Consider the following 15,916-nt stretch of genomic DNA (forward strand, 5'->3'; position numbering starts at 1 on the left):
GAAACCCAACTATCATAAACCTTAAGGAATTGACAGGGAACTATGTTCCAGAACTTACGAAACATTTGTTTCTGTACCTTCTATACTCAAAATCATATTCATTTTGTTTAGTGGTCTTAATCAAACATTCGAAACCCACGATGTTTGTTCCCAATAAGATCCAGCATAAATTTTTTTTATGAATATGATTTCTGTGTGAGTATATTTCGAAAATCCTAGTCACTTTCAATATCATTCGAAACCAAGTTGTCACTGACTACACTGGTCATACAACTAATTTTGCTTACAATTTATCACCTTATGTTAAGGTCGAAATGTAACGAAATTTTCGAAGCCACCCATTTGACTTATAAAAGAAACCCTCCGAAACATCTCTACAAGTTATCGATTGTAATTCACGGGAAACCAAGCAAGCTGTTAATTATCTCTCTTGATAATTTTCGAAGAAATCTTTGCCCGGGATTAAACTGTTTTTGTGTCAAAATAAATTTTTGACATCACAAGTTTTCAAATTTTTTTTTCATTTGTTTCTCATCTAAATTTTTTTTGGAACACAGCACACACGAAATCCTTGAGGTTTGAGTAAAACCAACTTAAACTGATGATTTCGAAACTCTGGCATATGACTTCGCTTTTTAAACCTCAAAGTGAAAGAGCCTGACCTCTATTCCGAAGGAATCCGACGGTTACAATTCTCTTGGGGAATATCAAACAGTTTTGTCCCTTGGTGACGTATGGTATACGATAAGCGTATAAGGCGTGCTGACAGTTACGTTTGTTACTTTTTGATGAGTGAAGTCCGTATTTCAAGGTGCCATGTCAGCAAGCATTTAATGCAGATTCAAATTACAAATTCTAGGGTTACATATAAAAGGGGAACTCAGGAGTCAATAATACTTTATGCGATCACACATTATTTTTCATACAAAATTCTCTCTGCAACTCATCTCTTCAAATAGCCATCTTCTTCAAACATTCTCTGTTCTTATCTTCAACAATGGCGACTACATCATCACCAACCACAGACGAAGTTGTTAGTGTTCCGAGTCTGAAAATCCAGGGTTCAAACTACCAAGTGGAATCTGATTTGTCAAAATATCCGGAGGAACTCCAAATGCTAGTGGTTGCTTTACAGAATTCAGTTCTGTCTAAAGCAATGTTCGATTCTTTTGCTGCTCCAATGTCTTGGTTATCAAAGGCGGGTTCCACTGCATCATACAACAAGGAGACAGGTTGTGTGGAATTCACTATGGTGAATGATACGCGTATTAGGGTGTCCAAGCGTTTGTTTTGCAAAATTTTGGGGATTCCAAATTCTGGTCCTTATGATGAAGTTTCTTCTTCTCAAGTAGTATTCATGTTCAACGAGATGGGCCATCAACCTCCTTTGACGCGTATCAGTGACTTCAAGAAGTCTGGATTACCTACGGTATGGAATTTTTTATTTGGCATTTTTCTTCGATGTCTTACTGGAAGAACCGTGGGTCTTGATAAGGATGGAGGTATATGCAATGGTTGCTGATTGTATTATGATCTGCAAGTGGATTACTCTAAACAATTGTGGACAGAGTTCTTAACTAGCATTTCAAAGACGAGTGCCAAGCAGGGGATTTCTTGTGCTCGTTATTAGAGTCTGATAGTACAGTATGTTTACAACAAGGAGAAAATCAAAGTTCCGGAGTTCGAAGAAAAGGCGGTGTTTCACATGTATGGTAGTCCGAAGGAGGTAAATGATGATCCGGCTATCTTTACATCAATAGCTCGCATTCCGGATGCGATGCTTAAGAAGGTGGATCCAACGAATGAAGTTTTGGTGTCATATTTGCAATCCATTGACACAACTGTCGTTACAGGGATGTTACATGACGAAGAGAAGAAAAAGCCTAAGAAATCGAAGAAGATAGATGGTGGGTCTTCGGAAAAAGTGGTGAAGGCAGAAAAGAAGAAGAAAATTCCAGTGGTTACAGCTGATACTATCGAAGAGGTATCTCCAATTTTAACCTCAGTGGTTGATACACCAATAATCGAAGCGTCTCCATCGACAGAAACGATTCCTTCGAAGACGGGTGTTTTTCGACGTATCAAAATAAAGAGAAAGTCTCAGCTGGTGAAGAAAACACAAGTCACACATCAAGGGGTCACAGTTCGGGAAATTCCAGCTCCGGTGTCTCCATCATCTAAGAAACGAAGGGCTGAAGATCTTGCAAAGTTTCTAAAGAAGACTCGAAGAATAGAAGATGTAGAGCAAGTTCCTGAAACACCGGAGATTCGAATTCATGAAGAAGCAAAGACCAGTGTGTCTGTTGGTTTTTCGAAGCCTATTCAACAAAGTCCTGTTGTTTCATTACCTCAGGTTACATCGACTACTGATTCTCCTACTTTTCAATCTATCATGGATCAACCATTCACTACCATATTTTCAACACAATCAACTGATCCACCGAACCCATCATCCCCAATTGCTGAAACTATGGCTGCTGATGATGAAACTGATAACGAAGGCTTTGGAGGAACGTTCGAAACTCTTTATTTTGATCAAGCCGAAGAAGATTTTCCTGACCACATGCTGATGACCATGAAGCAGTTTAAGATTTTGAATTTGAAATTGAATTCTATCTTGCAATCCCAAGAAGATGTGGGTAGTGGTGGAGTTACAAGCATGGAGGTTGATTCATTAATGAAGGTGATGGAAGGAAGGGTGATTTCGAAGGCATCAGGGTTGATTAGGGATTCGGAGAGTCGAGTTCTTGAGAAGCTTGATCAGAATGATATTTCTACAGAGAATCGAATCAATTCTTTGAGATCTAATTTTGTGACGGAATTAAAGGATCTAAAGATTGTGATGAAGGAGCGTCATGTGCTCTTCGTACAAGAAGTCAAGAAGGTACGTGAAAATGTTAACTTGTAGATCCGAGAACTTCGTGAAGATATGAAGAAGGAGGTTCAGACTGTTCAACAAGGTTATGAGTCAGCAAATCAGAAGATTGACATTATTTGTGACGTTGTTGTACAATGTGTAAAATTGTTTGAGCAGATGAATCCTCAACTGACCTCTCTTTCTGCCAAAGAAGAACAAAATTTTGGAGAGTTGGTCAGGTTGTTGAAAGAACTCCAAGACTTGTCTTCGAAATCTGTCTCTCCAATTGTTTCTCAAAAATTTCTTTCTCAAAAATTTTCTCATTTCGAAGCCATCCTACACAAAAACTTAGCTCCACTTCTTCGCATTTCCAGCCTTCTGCCGAATGTTACAAATGCCCCACCTGCTTTCACAGGGGTGCAAGGGGGAGAAAAGATTGATCAATCGAAGGTTGGGGAACAAATGAAGACAACTGAAGATGCGAAGGTAGTTGGAAAACTTTACCCTTCGAAAGTGGTAGTAAAGCCAACTGTTGTTTCAGGTGATCCAGTCATTTCGACTGTGACTACAACAGTTCCAATTTCAAAACCTATATCAAAAGGTATTGTAATTGAGAAACAAAGTGATGTCTCTTCTTCAAAGAATATGGCTTCGTCAAACATTAAAGACAAGGGAAAAGGAATTATAATTGAGAAGACAAATAAAGAGAAGAAAGCTGAGGTGGCAGCTGAGGCTGAAAGAATGAGACATGTTCAAAGTATAATGAGACAAAGAGCTTTGCATAATTCGAAAGTTGACAAGGGTGATCCTTCGAAAGTTTACAACTACGAAACAATAGAATCCAGGGTGATGTTTGATCACATGTATTCTTTTGAGAAGGTCCCTAAAAAGAGCTATGTGGTTACAAACACATATTTTGGTCAACTTGATTTTCCTGTCAATGAAATGATGTTTGTTATGCCACAATTCAAAGCTGAAATAAAGTCATTGGAAACTGAAGAGAGAAAGAAGATGAAAATAAGATTTCATGTAGTATTGGCGAAGGCTCAAGAGGAAGTATGGTTTTTGGAGAAAATTAAGAAGGTGATATCTATAAAAAAGGGATGTCATATTTGAAGGGAAGTTTGAAAATTTGAAGTACACTGTAGCAAGAGCAAGTGGGAAGTTACAAGAATTCACAGTGGCAGATTTTCCTTTGATGAACACATATGATCTAATCAACATTGCCTTGATGCTCAAAGACAAATCATTTTCTTTTCTCCAAGACACAGAACCAGAAGTTTTTAGCCTTGGGTGCAAGCACATTAAGATATTTTTGGAGAATTATTTTGAGTGCTTAGCTCAGACTGATGATGAACTAGCAATTGTCAAAGGCATCGACATTACTGCACCAATGGCACCATCGAAGAAGCAGAATGAGTTGAAAAATTACGAAGATGGAGAAATTTGTTTAAAGCCATTAGGAATCGTTTTTGCAGGAAAAGACAAAGCTGGAAGAGCTAAGCGGTTCTTATTTCAAACTTGTGATGTGGAGAGATACACCAACTCACAATATACGAACTTAATTGTTCGTATGAACCACTGCAAGAAGAACTCGGAAGGAGATAAGAAAGAGATAAAGAAAGTTATCTCTTGGTACATGGAGATCTGAAGAGTGCTGATGTATGCCGTTCAATCACTGACAACTTGAAGACTTCGACCTTGATTCCAAAGGGGGAGATTGTTAGGGCTTAAATGTTGTAATAGTCGAAGAGTCAGTTAGATTGTTACGAAGTATATTTTGTCTTCGTAAGAAGGAGTCTTCGGATGTAATGTTATTTGTACTAAGACATTATAAAGAGTAGTCTTAATGTCTAGTCCTTAGTATTGTTATGCTTTTGTTCTCCTATAAATAGGGGTCTGTACTAAGTGATTAAAAAAAAGAACTTTTCACTCAGTCTTTACAGTTTATTCATTGTAATCTGTAAACTCAAAAGCATAATACGAGCTGAACAAATATTCTATTTACTCTCGTATTCATCGTTATTACTTTTCCTGAATTCATATTTGAATTTGATTAAAACTCGATTACAAATCTCATCACACTGTTTGTTTTTTAGAAGTCTTCGGAGTAAAAAACTTTTGCACGTGTTCAGCTTGAGGCATCACTTGTATTGTCTCTTCCAACATCTTCTTTTTTTCTTGTTGAAATCTTGATGGATTTTTATTATATGTTGTTGAAATCTTGTTTCATCTTCTTTTTTTTCGTTTTTTTGTTTATTCTTGCTAACTGATTTTTTTTTGGTTTTTTTATATTGAATAATGATAATTTCCTATTGAAATATCATTATTTTTTTGTTGAAATGTCATTTTTTTTGTTGACATTTCATACATTGTTAAATTTTTGGTATTAAAAAATTATTTTCATTATATAAAATCGATTTATTTTATTTTTTTAATATCTGTAGCAGCATACCGATGTTAAAAAACAAACACGCTTCTTGTTAAAATTTGCAGCCATTTGATCTACCTCTTCTATATAGTTGCAGAGGTAATCCGCAGACTTTATGAATTTTTGCTTAAAAAAACAAAACACCTAAATGAAGTTGTAGAAGTGTTTATCTTTTTTGTGATTTTTTTGGACTTGTGTCCGGCCCATGGAGTATTTTAGGCCGTCTAAATTATTAATTCCTACTAAGGTGGTGATGTTGTAATTTGGATGCTCATTCATCAATTTTATGAAAGTTGACGTTTATTTCCAAATTTTGTGAATCCCAAATCCAAAGTAACTGTTGAATCAACATGACCTTAGAAGAGATTGTCAAGTGTATTATGAGAGCATGAGCTGTACGCTACATCATGATTCGATATCATACTTGTTCAAGAAAATAACAAATGGTCAATATTTGTTCACGAAACTGCTAAAAAGCCTGATAGTCATGAAACATTTCCTTTGTTAGTTTTCATTGTCTCAAATAATATAATTTATATCTCCACTTCAATAAATTAGTAAAGCACTAAAATATAAGATCTAAAGATGTAATACTTTAGTGTGTGTGTGTGTATATATATATATATATATATATATATATATATATATATATATATATATATATAGAGAGAGAGAGAGAGAGAGAGAGGTTCAAATGTGGATTAACAAATATTGTGTGGATACAAGGATTAATTTGGGTCAAGTATTTTTTTTTAATTTTAATAAATAATTAATTAAATCATTTACCCTTTAATTTAGGGAAATTACTTTATTTAAAACCCTACCGTCTGTTTCATCCACACCCACAAAATCGCCTCCCGCTTCCATCGAAGATGTCAAGATCGTCGGAGTGAATGGATTCAAAATCGAAAATCAGAATCAGGAACTAACCCTCCAGAGCTCGTTCAATTGATATGTGTTCGAAGATGACAAGATCGAAGATGACAAGATCGTCGTAAGGAACAACTTCAAAATCGAAATCTAAATCGGGAACCAACCCTCCAGGGCTCGTTGAATTGACGTGTGTCTCCAACAAGGCTTTAGCCTTCATCAGTATCACGAGTTCCTCTGCCATTGTCGATGATATCGATTTTCTTTTTTCTCAAAACATGACTTTACTTTCATAAATTGATTTTCTCCATCTCTGAAATCAATTTCTTTCTTCTTAAAAATTGATTTTTTGAAATCGATTTTATTGCTTTTCTTATCATTTGTGAAATCCGTTTATTATTTGAAATTGACTTTTGTAAGTGATATTCTCTAATCGATTTGAAATGAGTATGTACGATATAAATTTGATACAAGCATTTATCTATTTCTTTTTTTTAGTCATAAGTTCTGAAGGGTTGATTTAGTATTCACAGATGAGAATTCAATAGTGATAATCAATTCAAAATATCTACAAACAAGGTTGGTCCCTTATTCTCTACTTAAACTCTACAAGCATTTCTCTATTTTTTTTAATCCTAAGTTTAATGTATGTGATTTAGTCTTTTTCTGTCTCTTTAATTTTCAAATATCTTAATTCCTTTTGCTTCAACATATTTGGTTTTAAGCACATCATAATATAATAGTCATGTTATTTGTATAATCATATTCTCATGCTTATTTCTGTTTTCTAATACAGGGCTTTGTTTTACTTGTTACTTGAAGATCTAAAGTCAAAGGAAATAAATTCCCTTCTAAGAAGAATGAGAATGAAGAATCTTTCATGAATGATTGTATTCTTATAGAATGAATATTTTTTTAAGAACGACTTACTATATAGCTTGTATTCTTATAGAACGTGGCAAAAATTCAAAAGATGACATTGTATTTTTATAGAATGTAACAATAAAATCTATTTTTTGTTTATTTTTGGACCCTAGATTCTTCAATAATATTAACAATAGATGATTATTCTTTAAGAATGTTGTTATTTTTCAACTCATATTTCAAAATTTTGTAGTCTTCAAAATGTTCATTTAATCAGAATATGTATTCTGTCAGAATTTGTATTCAATCAAAATATGTATTCTATTAGAATGTGTATTTTAAACTCTTGGTCCACATTCATCCCTAAATCCGCACAATACTTACCATCCATATTATAACCTAGCCCTATATATATATATATATATATATATATATATATATATATATATATATATATATATATATATATATATATATATATATATATATATATATATATATATATATATATATGCATGGCACATTTTTAAAACATAATATTGTTTTAATTATATAACCAAAAATATTAGAAATATAATTCATTTAACCAACATAGAACTTTAACTGATGTATGCACAAACAATTCGTTAACATTTCTATATATTAGTTAATAAGATCAGGGCAAGTTGTTCAAGCGAAAGACAAAATGAAAATGAGAAACATGTTTTATATTATCAACAACTCAATACAAAAATTATATTCACCATCAAAGTTACAAACTCTAATTAGCACAAGTAATTAGATAAACAAAGAATACCATATGAAAAATTACAAAGTAAAACTCATAAAGGTAGGCATAGGAATTAATCAAGATTACAAAACCTAGTTAAATGAATTAATGAACAAAAATAGAATTAGGTTAAGTTCGCACTAGCTAAACAAACACCAAACATACACATAGGTCACAATCACACACCCTATTTTATTATTCGTAAATAGTTATTGGTGCTTTAGTCCTTCTAGGCCTAAACTCTTATCAAATTATTTAAAAATGCCTAGCACACACTTCTCTTTGGTTGCTAATAAATTGTTTTTTCAATTATTTAGACGCATTCTGGATTTGTTGCATGATTGGAAACGATTTTACAATGAATGGAAAGGCTGAGGAAATGAAGCTGGATGGATGTTATATATCACCTTACTGCATCCCCAACACAAAGAACCAAAAATGTGTAAGCACTAATAATCTCTATGTCGTTCTTACTTATGGATTGCTTCTTCATTTACCAGTGAGTTATTTATTGCAATTGGTTATTGTTAGTATCACTAATACATGTTGATGCTGCTAGTTCTAACCTTTATAATCTGCTTTTAGGTCGTTTCAAAGAAGTGCCTATTGATTTGGCATGCCGGTAGTTCTTCCTTTTGTTCTTGTTTTCCTCCAAAAGGTTTCAATGTTTCATGTTTAATATTCCTCACACGTTCACAGATGAGAAGTGACTGAGAAGTACACAATCTGTTGCATATTTGCGATTTTAGAAGGTACACAGTCTTTCTTTTTTTCTTTTTTTAAGACAAAATTAACTAAGTAAATATGTTCTCGATACATTTTTGTGGCAATTGTATGAATAACACTTTAGGTCTTGTGGAACTTTGATAAGCATACAATGTGTTTGTAGAAATGCCCGAGTGAAAGTTAGTTAAAATAAATGATTGTATGCTTGATAAGTTGATATGGTGATTTATGTATGTATGTAAGCAAGTGTTAACTAGTGTATATGATTACATTTACATGTCATTGAATTAATAATGGTTATGTTTCTTGAATCAATAGAAGTTTTCGTTTAGTTCCTTTTGATTAGGATGTTGTGGCATGATTTTAGAGTTTTTAATTGACCATGCTGACTATTATCAAGATCTCTATTTGTAGGCATCAAAACTTCTTATGTGTTTCTATTATGCACTATAAATTACTGTGGAAATGAATAAAGATGAAGAGAAAATGAAATTTATTAGCTCTGGCACAACTTAATGGCAGAAAGATGTGGCAACAATAGCCGGTAAGTCACGAAGAACACAATGCCAAATAGGCTTTGCTTTTTTGATTTATCACAAATCAATGTAACTATAAAAACAATCTCCATAAATTTCTAATCTAGAAAACATAAATATTTATGGAAACTATATCTAATCTTAGCTCTTATCTAGGAGATAATTCGTAAAGATCATCTTCAATCAAGACATAATAATCAACTAGATCATAATCCAACTAGCAACCCATTCCAGAAGTTTATTGGGTTAGATTGAAGAGGTAGATTGGTCAAATTATTCCCTTTTAAAGAACTTTAGTCAGCTGTTATTTTGTCACCTTCCCTCTTTATTTTGGCCATTTTTTTATATAACCTACAAACAAAAGCATCATAGTAACAAGTAAAAATGTATGTATCTCTTTTAAGCACTAATTCTGCAAATAATCTACATCGAGAATTGTTATAGAAAAATAGTTTATTAAAAGATACAATATTAACTACATTTTGATCTCGTACTTATATGCTGCATAAATATGAATTATTTCACACAACCCAAAAAAATATCCACCCATTGTGCTGGTGGCAATTTTATTGATATTTGGGATTTAAAAACCCTTGTCAATTGTTCAAGACAGCGTACATACTAGAAAAGAAGAAGCCAAAAAGAAAATTTAAACGAGAAATGCATGTCTAAGCTTTTGCAAATTTGCGATGCACACCACCACCTTCACATAAACCCAATCTTTGAAGCTATCATAAAATTGAAAAAAAGCATGTCTCCCTCGACGGTTTAGAAGTAGAGCACCACATGCTATCCAGAATCCAGTAACAAAACCAGTTCCTCCGCCAATATAGAACCACCCCCAAAGTTCATATGTGTCTTCCCCATCACCATCACTTTCACTTTTGAGGGATTGTACTTCCGATTCTTCATCTCCCAGACATTTTGTGGTAAGGGGAGGTCCACATAGACCTAAGTTTCCATCATATCTTGATGGTGCAAAGGTCTGGAGCTGTGTCCTGAGAAATTATTTTTAGATAAATCCAAAGTTAAAAGTTCTTTCATCTGACCAATATTCCAAGGAATCTCTCCAAGTAGAGCATTCTTTGACAAATTAAGTGTAATCAGTTCAAGAAGATTGGTAATCTCATGTGGGATTTGTCCTGTTAAGTTGTTTCTTGACATGTCAATGCTCCTCAACAAATCCAGATTACTTACAACAAATTCACGTTCAGATCCTTGCCACTGGATCATCACACCTTCCTTATTATATGAATATATCACTGATGAATAGTCTTTATATACACTCTGTACAAGTGGCAATTCTTCCCGACCATGCTTGTAAGATTATTCAAGCATGAGGGAATGTTTCCATGGAGATTGTTCCTTGACAAGTCCAGAATTTGAAGATTTGCTAATTGACATAATTCCAAAGGGATGGTTCCGTAGAAGTTGTTTGATTTCAGGATAAGAACATGCAACCCGGATAAGTTTTCCCCAATCCAAGTAGGCACATTACCAGAAAACTTGTTGGCCCCCAAATTCAATGAGTTTAATCTCGTGCAGGTCTTTAAAGACACAGGCAATTCTCCGGACAAATTGTTCTTGTATAACATCAATGACTCGAGTTTAATCAAAGATCCAACAGAGGTAGGAAGCTCTCCAGCATGATTGTTGTGTTCTAGATTAAGAACAATTAGTTCTTTGAAACGCCACAAACAGTCTGGAAGTTGTCCACTTAGAAAATTATGGGAGAGGTCAAGAACAGCTAAAAACCCATGGACAATTTGGCATAAGAAGGAGATTCCACCATAGAATTTGTTTCTAGAAAGATTGAGTAATGCCACAGTGGAAGAGATCTTTGTTATTGGACCATAAAATCTGTTGGAACTCAAATCTATGCTAGAATTGTTGCCAAAATTTGATGATAAATCTGGTACTTTCCCGCTGATGTTGTTGGAAGAGAGATTGAGATATGTTAATTGAGAAGGCCACATGTCCCAAAACCCCAGAGGAATCGTGTCTGAAATTCCATTGTTGGCAATATCAAGATATGAAAGATTTTTCAGAGTTTGAATCCATCTGGGGAAGTGAGGCCCTAGATTGCAAGATCTCATACCAAGAATGGAGAGATTTTTAAATGTTAGGATCTCATTGGAGAGTGTCCCTATAAATTGGCTTCCATAAGCAGAGAATTCTTTTAATGAAAGCGATGTGCATCCAGACAAGTTGTTGAGAAAATCAGGAAAATTGACAACAGCAGAGTTGTTATCAAATGCAAAATATTCCAAACTACAGAGGTTACCAAGATATTTGGGTATCCCATCTAACATGTTCCCAGAGAGAGAAAGAATATGAAGGCTATTGCTGGTTAATGAGAACATCCAATGATACATGGAAGAGGTGAGATTGTTGTTTCTGAGATTTAGGAAATATAAAGATGAAGAAGAGTTGAGAAATGAAGAAGAATATGGATACATGACCTGCGAGAGCTCACATCCCCCTAAGCTTAAAAATGAGAGATTTGGGAGACTCAGAATCACATCTACCCAATAATTTTGTTTGGCTAGAGAAATCCCATCCATTTCAAGTGACTCCAAATGAGAGAGATGAGATAACCACTGTAGGTTCTCAACTCTACATCTGCCAACAACTCCAAGGTAAAGGTATTGCAAGTTGGTGAGATTTCCAAACTCTGGAGGAATGATTCCATAAAAAGAGTTATAGGAAAGATCAAGGTACATCAATTTGGTCAAGGAACCAATGCATCTGGGAATGGTTCCGTTAAGATCATTATTGCCAAGGTTGAGGTACCTTAATTTGGTCATGGAGCAAATGAACCTGGGAATGGTTCCATTAAAATGATTCCAACCAAGGTCAAGGTGCCTTAAACGAGTCATGGAACCAATGAACGTGGGAATAATTCCATGAAAAGAATTAGAGAGAAGATCAAGATGAGTCAGGTGGGTTAAGTTAAGCAAAGAATTGCTAATCTCACCTTTAAGGCCACCGAATCTAATACTTAGCTCGATGACACGACCTGTTTGGTTGTTGCATGTGACTCCACTCCATTTACAACATTCTTCTTCTTCAGCTCTCCATGTAGAAAGAGTTTCATCAGGGTCTTGGAGGCGAGCTTTGAAATCAAGAAGAGCACGTCCCTCCTTATCAGAACACTTTTTCATAACAACATTGTCATCTCCTCCACCCACTTGGTTGGAAGTTGTAGTCTCAAGGCGTAGCAAGAGAAGTGGGAAAATTATAAAAACACAAGGATTCATTATTATGTATTAATGTTAAGAAAATCTTGATGATTTTTTTTTTCAGTAGTGATGCATACACAAGCTGCCCCTCATGAGGGTTTTATATAGTCTCAATTGTGAAGTTGAAAAATTCAAATGAACAACCTCAAACTGGTGGTCTATTTGTGTGGGGCCTACCATACGTAATTTCTATGAAACATCAATGAAAATGTAAGACAGATTAAAGATGAATTGAAACAGCTTCCCCCAAATTAGACATTTAAAGACTTACAAGTCTTGGGAATTTGTATTTATGATATATATCTTTTCCCATCTTGTGATAGATTTCAATCCTCAAGTTATATGAAACGAGTCCCTAAAAATGAACTGATGGAATCAAATATAGTAGATCTCAATGAGTCCAATGATATGATATCATTTGGGTCCAAGAATTTAATGACTATGAAATGAACTTATCTCGCTTCAATTAATTAAGTCGTAAACTAGTTAGAAACAATCCAAGTTGGTCCGTTTCTTCTTTGATCCATGGTCTCCTACATTGTTAAAAATAACGTCTTTTTTTTTTTTTGTAAAAAGTCCTACACTGGTAGTGACTCTAAAACAAGAGGGTAGCACTAACAAACTTGCATTTTATATATTTTGAAAAACAATCGAACGCAATTCTTTTTATTAATCAGTCTATACTAAAATGTTTTACATCTAAAAAATTAAAGAATGGACAACCACACTTTCTAGACCTCCCTAGCATTGGTACTATGTTAAACAAATTAATTTTTTCTTTTCACACATAAACCAATATAAAAGAGGCAACAGAACTAGTACACCTTTAATTGTTATATATATAAATGAATGAATAGTTAAGAAACATGGGACCATAAAAGATGTTTGGTCATATCATTGTCTTTGCACAATATAATGTAACGTACTTGGTATAAAAAAAATGAAGTGTTTGACTAAATATGTAAAAAGAACAAAATGTTGATTCGACAATATGATGAGAAGAACAAGACTTTTAATGAATTGTGTAGCTGGTTGCCATGCTAGAGTAAAATCTAAGAGAGGCGTTCAGAAAAAACAGCTAGATTAGATACATTCTCTTACAGCTAAATGAACATGATCATGAGATCCATAAGCGCTGTAGAGTGGAATATACAACAATAAATCAAACTAAGAGTCTCACAGTTACCGAATTTTAGGAAAAACATAAAATTTGAGAAAGATAATCCCGGATTTTCGACGAGAAACTTGCTATCAACGCTTAAATTTGGGGCTTTTAGTGTTGATTCCTCTTTGATTGCTTCTGCTTCTGTGAATGTTTCAAAGTTACCGGAACCTGTGTACTATAGTCGGAATTCAGAGCGTTTTTGGAGTAAATTTCGAGGCAGAGCTCAGCTAGACGCCCGACCCACAAAAAGCATAACATGGGCTATTTAGGCAAGCGTCTTGGCCCATCAAAAGCAAGCCGTAAATATACTAGTATACTGTAATAGTATAGGCCTATTTAGAAAACATTTATTTGTGGACAAAAAAAATGGTGTATATCTATTTTCACTTTCATTTTAATTCAGAAATATTTTTATTCATTCAAACGAAGTAACATATGTTGGTGTTTATATAATTTTGTCAAAGTTTCTTATCCCACATAGGAAGGAACATCAAACTTTTGGATGTTTAAAAGGTTTGTTCTCTTAATATTACTATAATGGACTAAGAGCTTAAGATGGGCTAGTGTGAGGTTGTGGGCTTTGAATTCTTAGTAAAATAATTATATATTAAATGGTCAAAAGACGGTCTTGAGCCTAGGGGTCTTATGAGATAAATCCAAAATTATTTTTATTTATTATTATTTGTTTAATTTTGGTTTTATTGGGATAAAATTAGTTTTGAGAAGTTATCAAAACTGAATTTTGACAGTTTCATGTCGATCCTATTATAAGGCGTCAAATCTGATTCGCGGATGAACGACTAAAAAAATCAAACGTTTCCCTCTCTAAATAATTCCATGGACGCATACAGTAAATTCGCCAAAGATCAAGTTCTAGTGCAAGAACTTGATTGAAGATAGTTGTATCCTCTATTCAGGCGTTCATATACTATTGTACTAATAGGGACAAATTTCTATTTTAGGACATTGCTTTGCAAGCCTCTATCTTGTATTCAATATGTAATGTTCATCTGTAAGTTTCTTGTTTATGTTTATTGATAGTGTTTAAATTTGATTTCTGTAATATATATTCATATTTATACTGTTGGTTTACACAAGTTCTAACATAAACAGTAATGAAAAAGTGACTTAAACATAATTATTAGAATTAAATCAAGGTAAAACCAAGAGAAAGGTAATTACATCTCAGCCGTTATTATTTTCTGAGCAAGACATTAAGAAGATGAAATCCATTAGCTAAACAACAATGAAGACAAAGAAATAGAAAATGGGTTTAACGTTTATGAAATTTTGGGGGAATAAACTTGGTTGGTGTATGTGTCTATTAAAAGAAGGAAACATTGGGGGTAATTAAACAAAGTGACAAAATAACTTAGGGATTGTTTGGTAGAAACTTAATGATTCAATGTTAAGAGGTCTAATCATTAAAAGGCCTGAACCACTGTTGTTTAGTATGGTTGGTGAATGGATGTGAGAAAAATTAAACCATATTTTGACTTCTTGTTTATTTTTAAATTATGTAGTAACCTCTATTTATATCAGTAACATTAAAACACACACACACAAAAAAAATTATTAGAACACTACAACTCAAAGCAACAATTTTTTTTTTTATCATTGATTAACTTTTTTTTTTTTTTTTTAATTCTTATATCCATCTATAATGTTATGAAACCCATTTGCAAACTATAGATGTGAGTGGAATGTCAAGATTTTATCCGTGAAATGGCCAATAAAATGCCTAAGAACCTTAAGCCAAACATAACTCATTATCTCCATAAAAATTTAGATAGCAACTTACCAAAATTAAGGGAATTAGAAAGAAGTATTCTAGAAAGCCAAATAATATGTTCTTCCTTTTTCTATTCATATTTTTCATTAAAACTACAGCATATAGGGAATTTTGACTACCCCAACTACACCAAGACATCATTGAGGATTCAAAAACAATTACAATTAGAAACAACACCAAGCCATTAACTATCATCCTGCAAAAGCTTCTAATACAATGAAACAATAAATACCATGAGATTCCAAACTAAAAGTGTAATATAGCCACAAAATCATAGATTGTTATCACAAATACACAAAGGTGATTGTCATATGTATGCATAACTGCAGTTAGTCTTTCAAATGTCACAATGACTGGAATTTGTTTGTTTCTTACTCAGTCTTGTGAGATAAAAAAAAAAAAAAAAAAAAAAAACATTGATTTCATTCAAGCATTATATCAAACACTTCATATGCATGTAAAAGTACAAAACATAACTGAAAAAATTAATCATTTTAAAACATCCTCTTACTTCCTAAATCCAAACATAACATGGATAGCATCAGAAACTTGACATCCTCATATTTTAAATCATAGAAGAATTTGTTAATTTTCAACATCAATCAAGAAATACACAAAAAAGGAAGGAATTTAAGATGAATTAGGATGCAGTAGCCAACGAAAA

At 33.5% G+C, this 15,916-nt stretch overlaps 1 protein-coding gene and 1 long non-coding RNA gene across 2 annotated transcripts; one reads left to right on the forward strand and one right to left on the reverse strand.

The window, feature by feature from the left end:
* Window positions 1-8,032: 8,032 nt before the first annotated feature.
* LOC122194590 (uncharacterized) lies at window positions 8,033-8,755 on the forward strand. The gene is made up of 3 exons (XR_006183912.2): window positions 8,033-8,233; window positions 8,377-8,413; window positions 8,491-8,755. It is a non-coding gene; the product is annotated as an uncharacterized LOC122194590 (long non-coding RNA).
* Window positions 8,756-9,702: 947 nt separating this feature from the next.
* On the reverse strand, window positions 9,703-12,313 carry LOC111890138 (receptor-like protein EIX2). Its single transcript, XM_023886290.2, has 2 exons — window positions 10,338-12,313; window positions 9,703-10,051 (listed from the first exon to the last, which is right to left on the reverse strand). Exons 1-2 carry the CDS (start codon window positions 12,311-12,313, stop codon window positions 9,703-9,705), a joined length of 2,325 nt encoding a protein of 774 aa, XP_023742058.2.
* Window positions 12,314-15,916: the final 3,603 nt, after the last annotated feature.

Source organism: Lactuca sativa, chromosome 6 (genome assembly GCF_002870075.4).
Source record: "Lactuca sativa cultivar Salinas chromosome 6, Lsat_Salinas_v11, whole genome shotgun sequence".
Taxonomy (NCBI): Eukaryota; Viridiplantae; Streptophyta; class Magnoliopsida; order Asterales; family Asteraceae; genus Lactuca; species Lactuca sativa.

What these genes read in the sequence shown, in the direction of transcription:
- LOC111890138 (XM_023886290.2), bottom strand. Translation starts at nt 12,313, where the DNA reads ATGAATCCTTGTGTTTTTATAATTTTCCCACTTCTCTTGCTACGCCTT. An exon ending in AATTGCCACTTGTACAGAGT is followed by an intron (nt 10,052 to 10,337) that starts GTATATAAAGAC and finishes ATAATTTCTCAG; the next exon opens with GACACAGCTCCAGACCTTTG.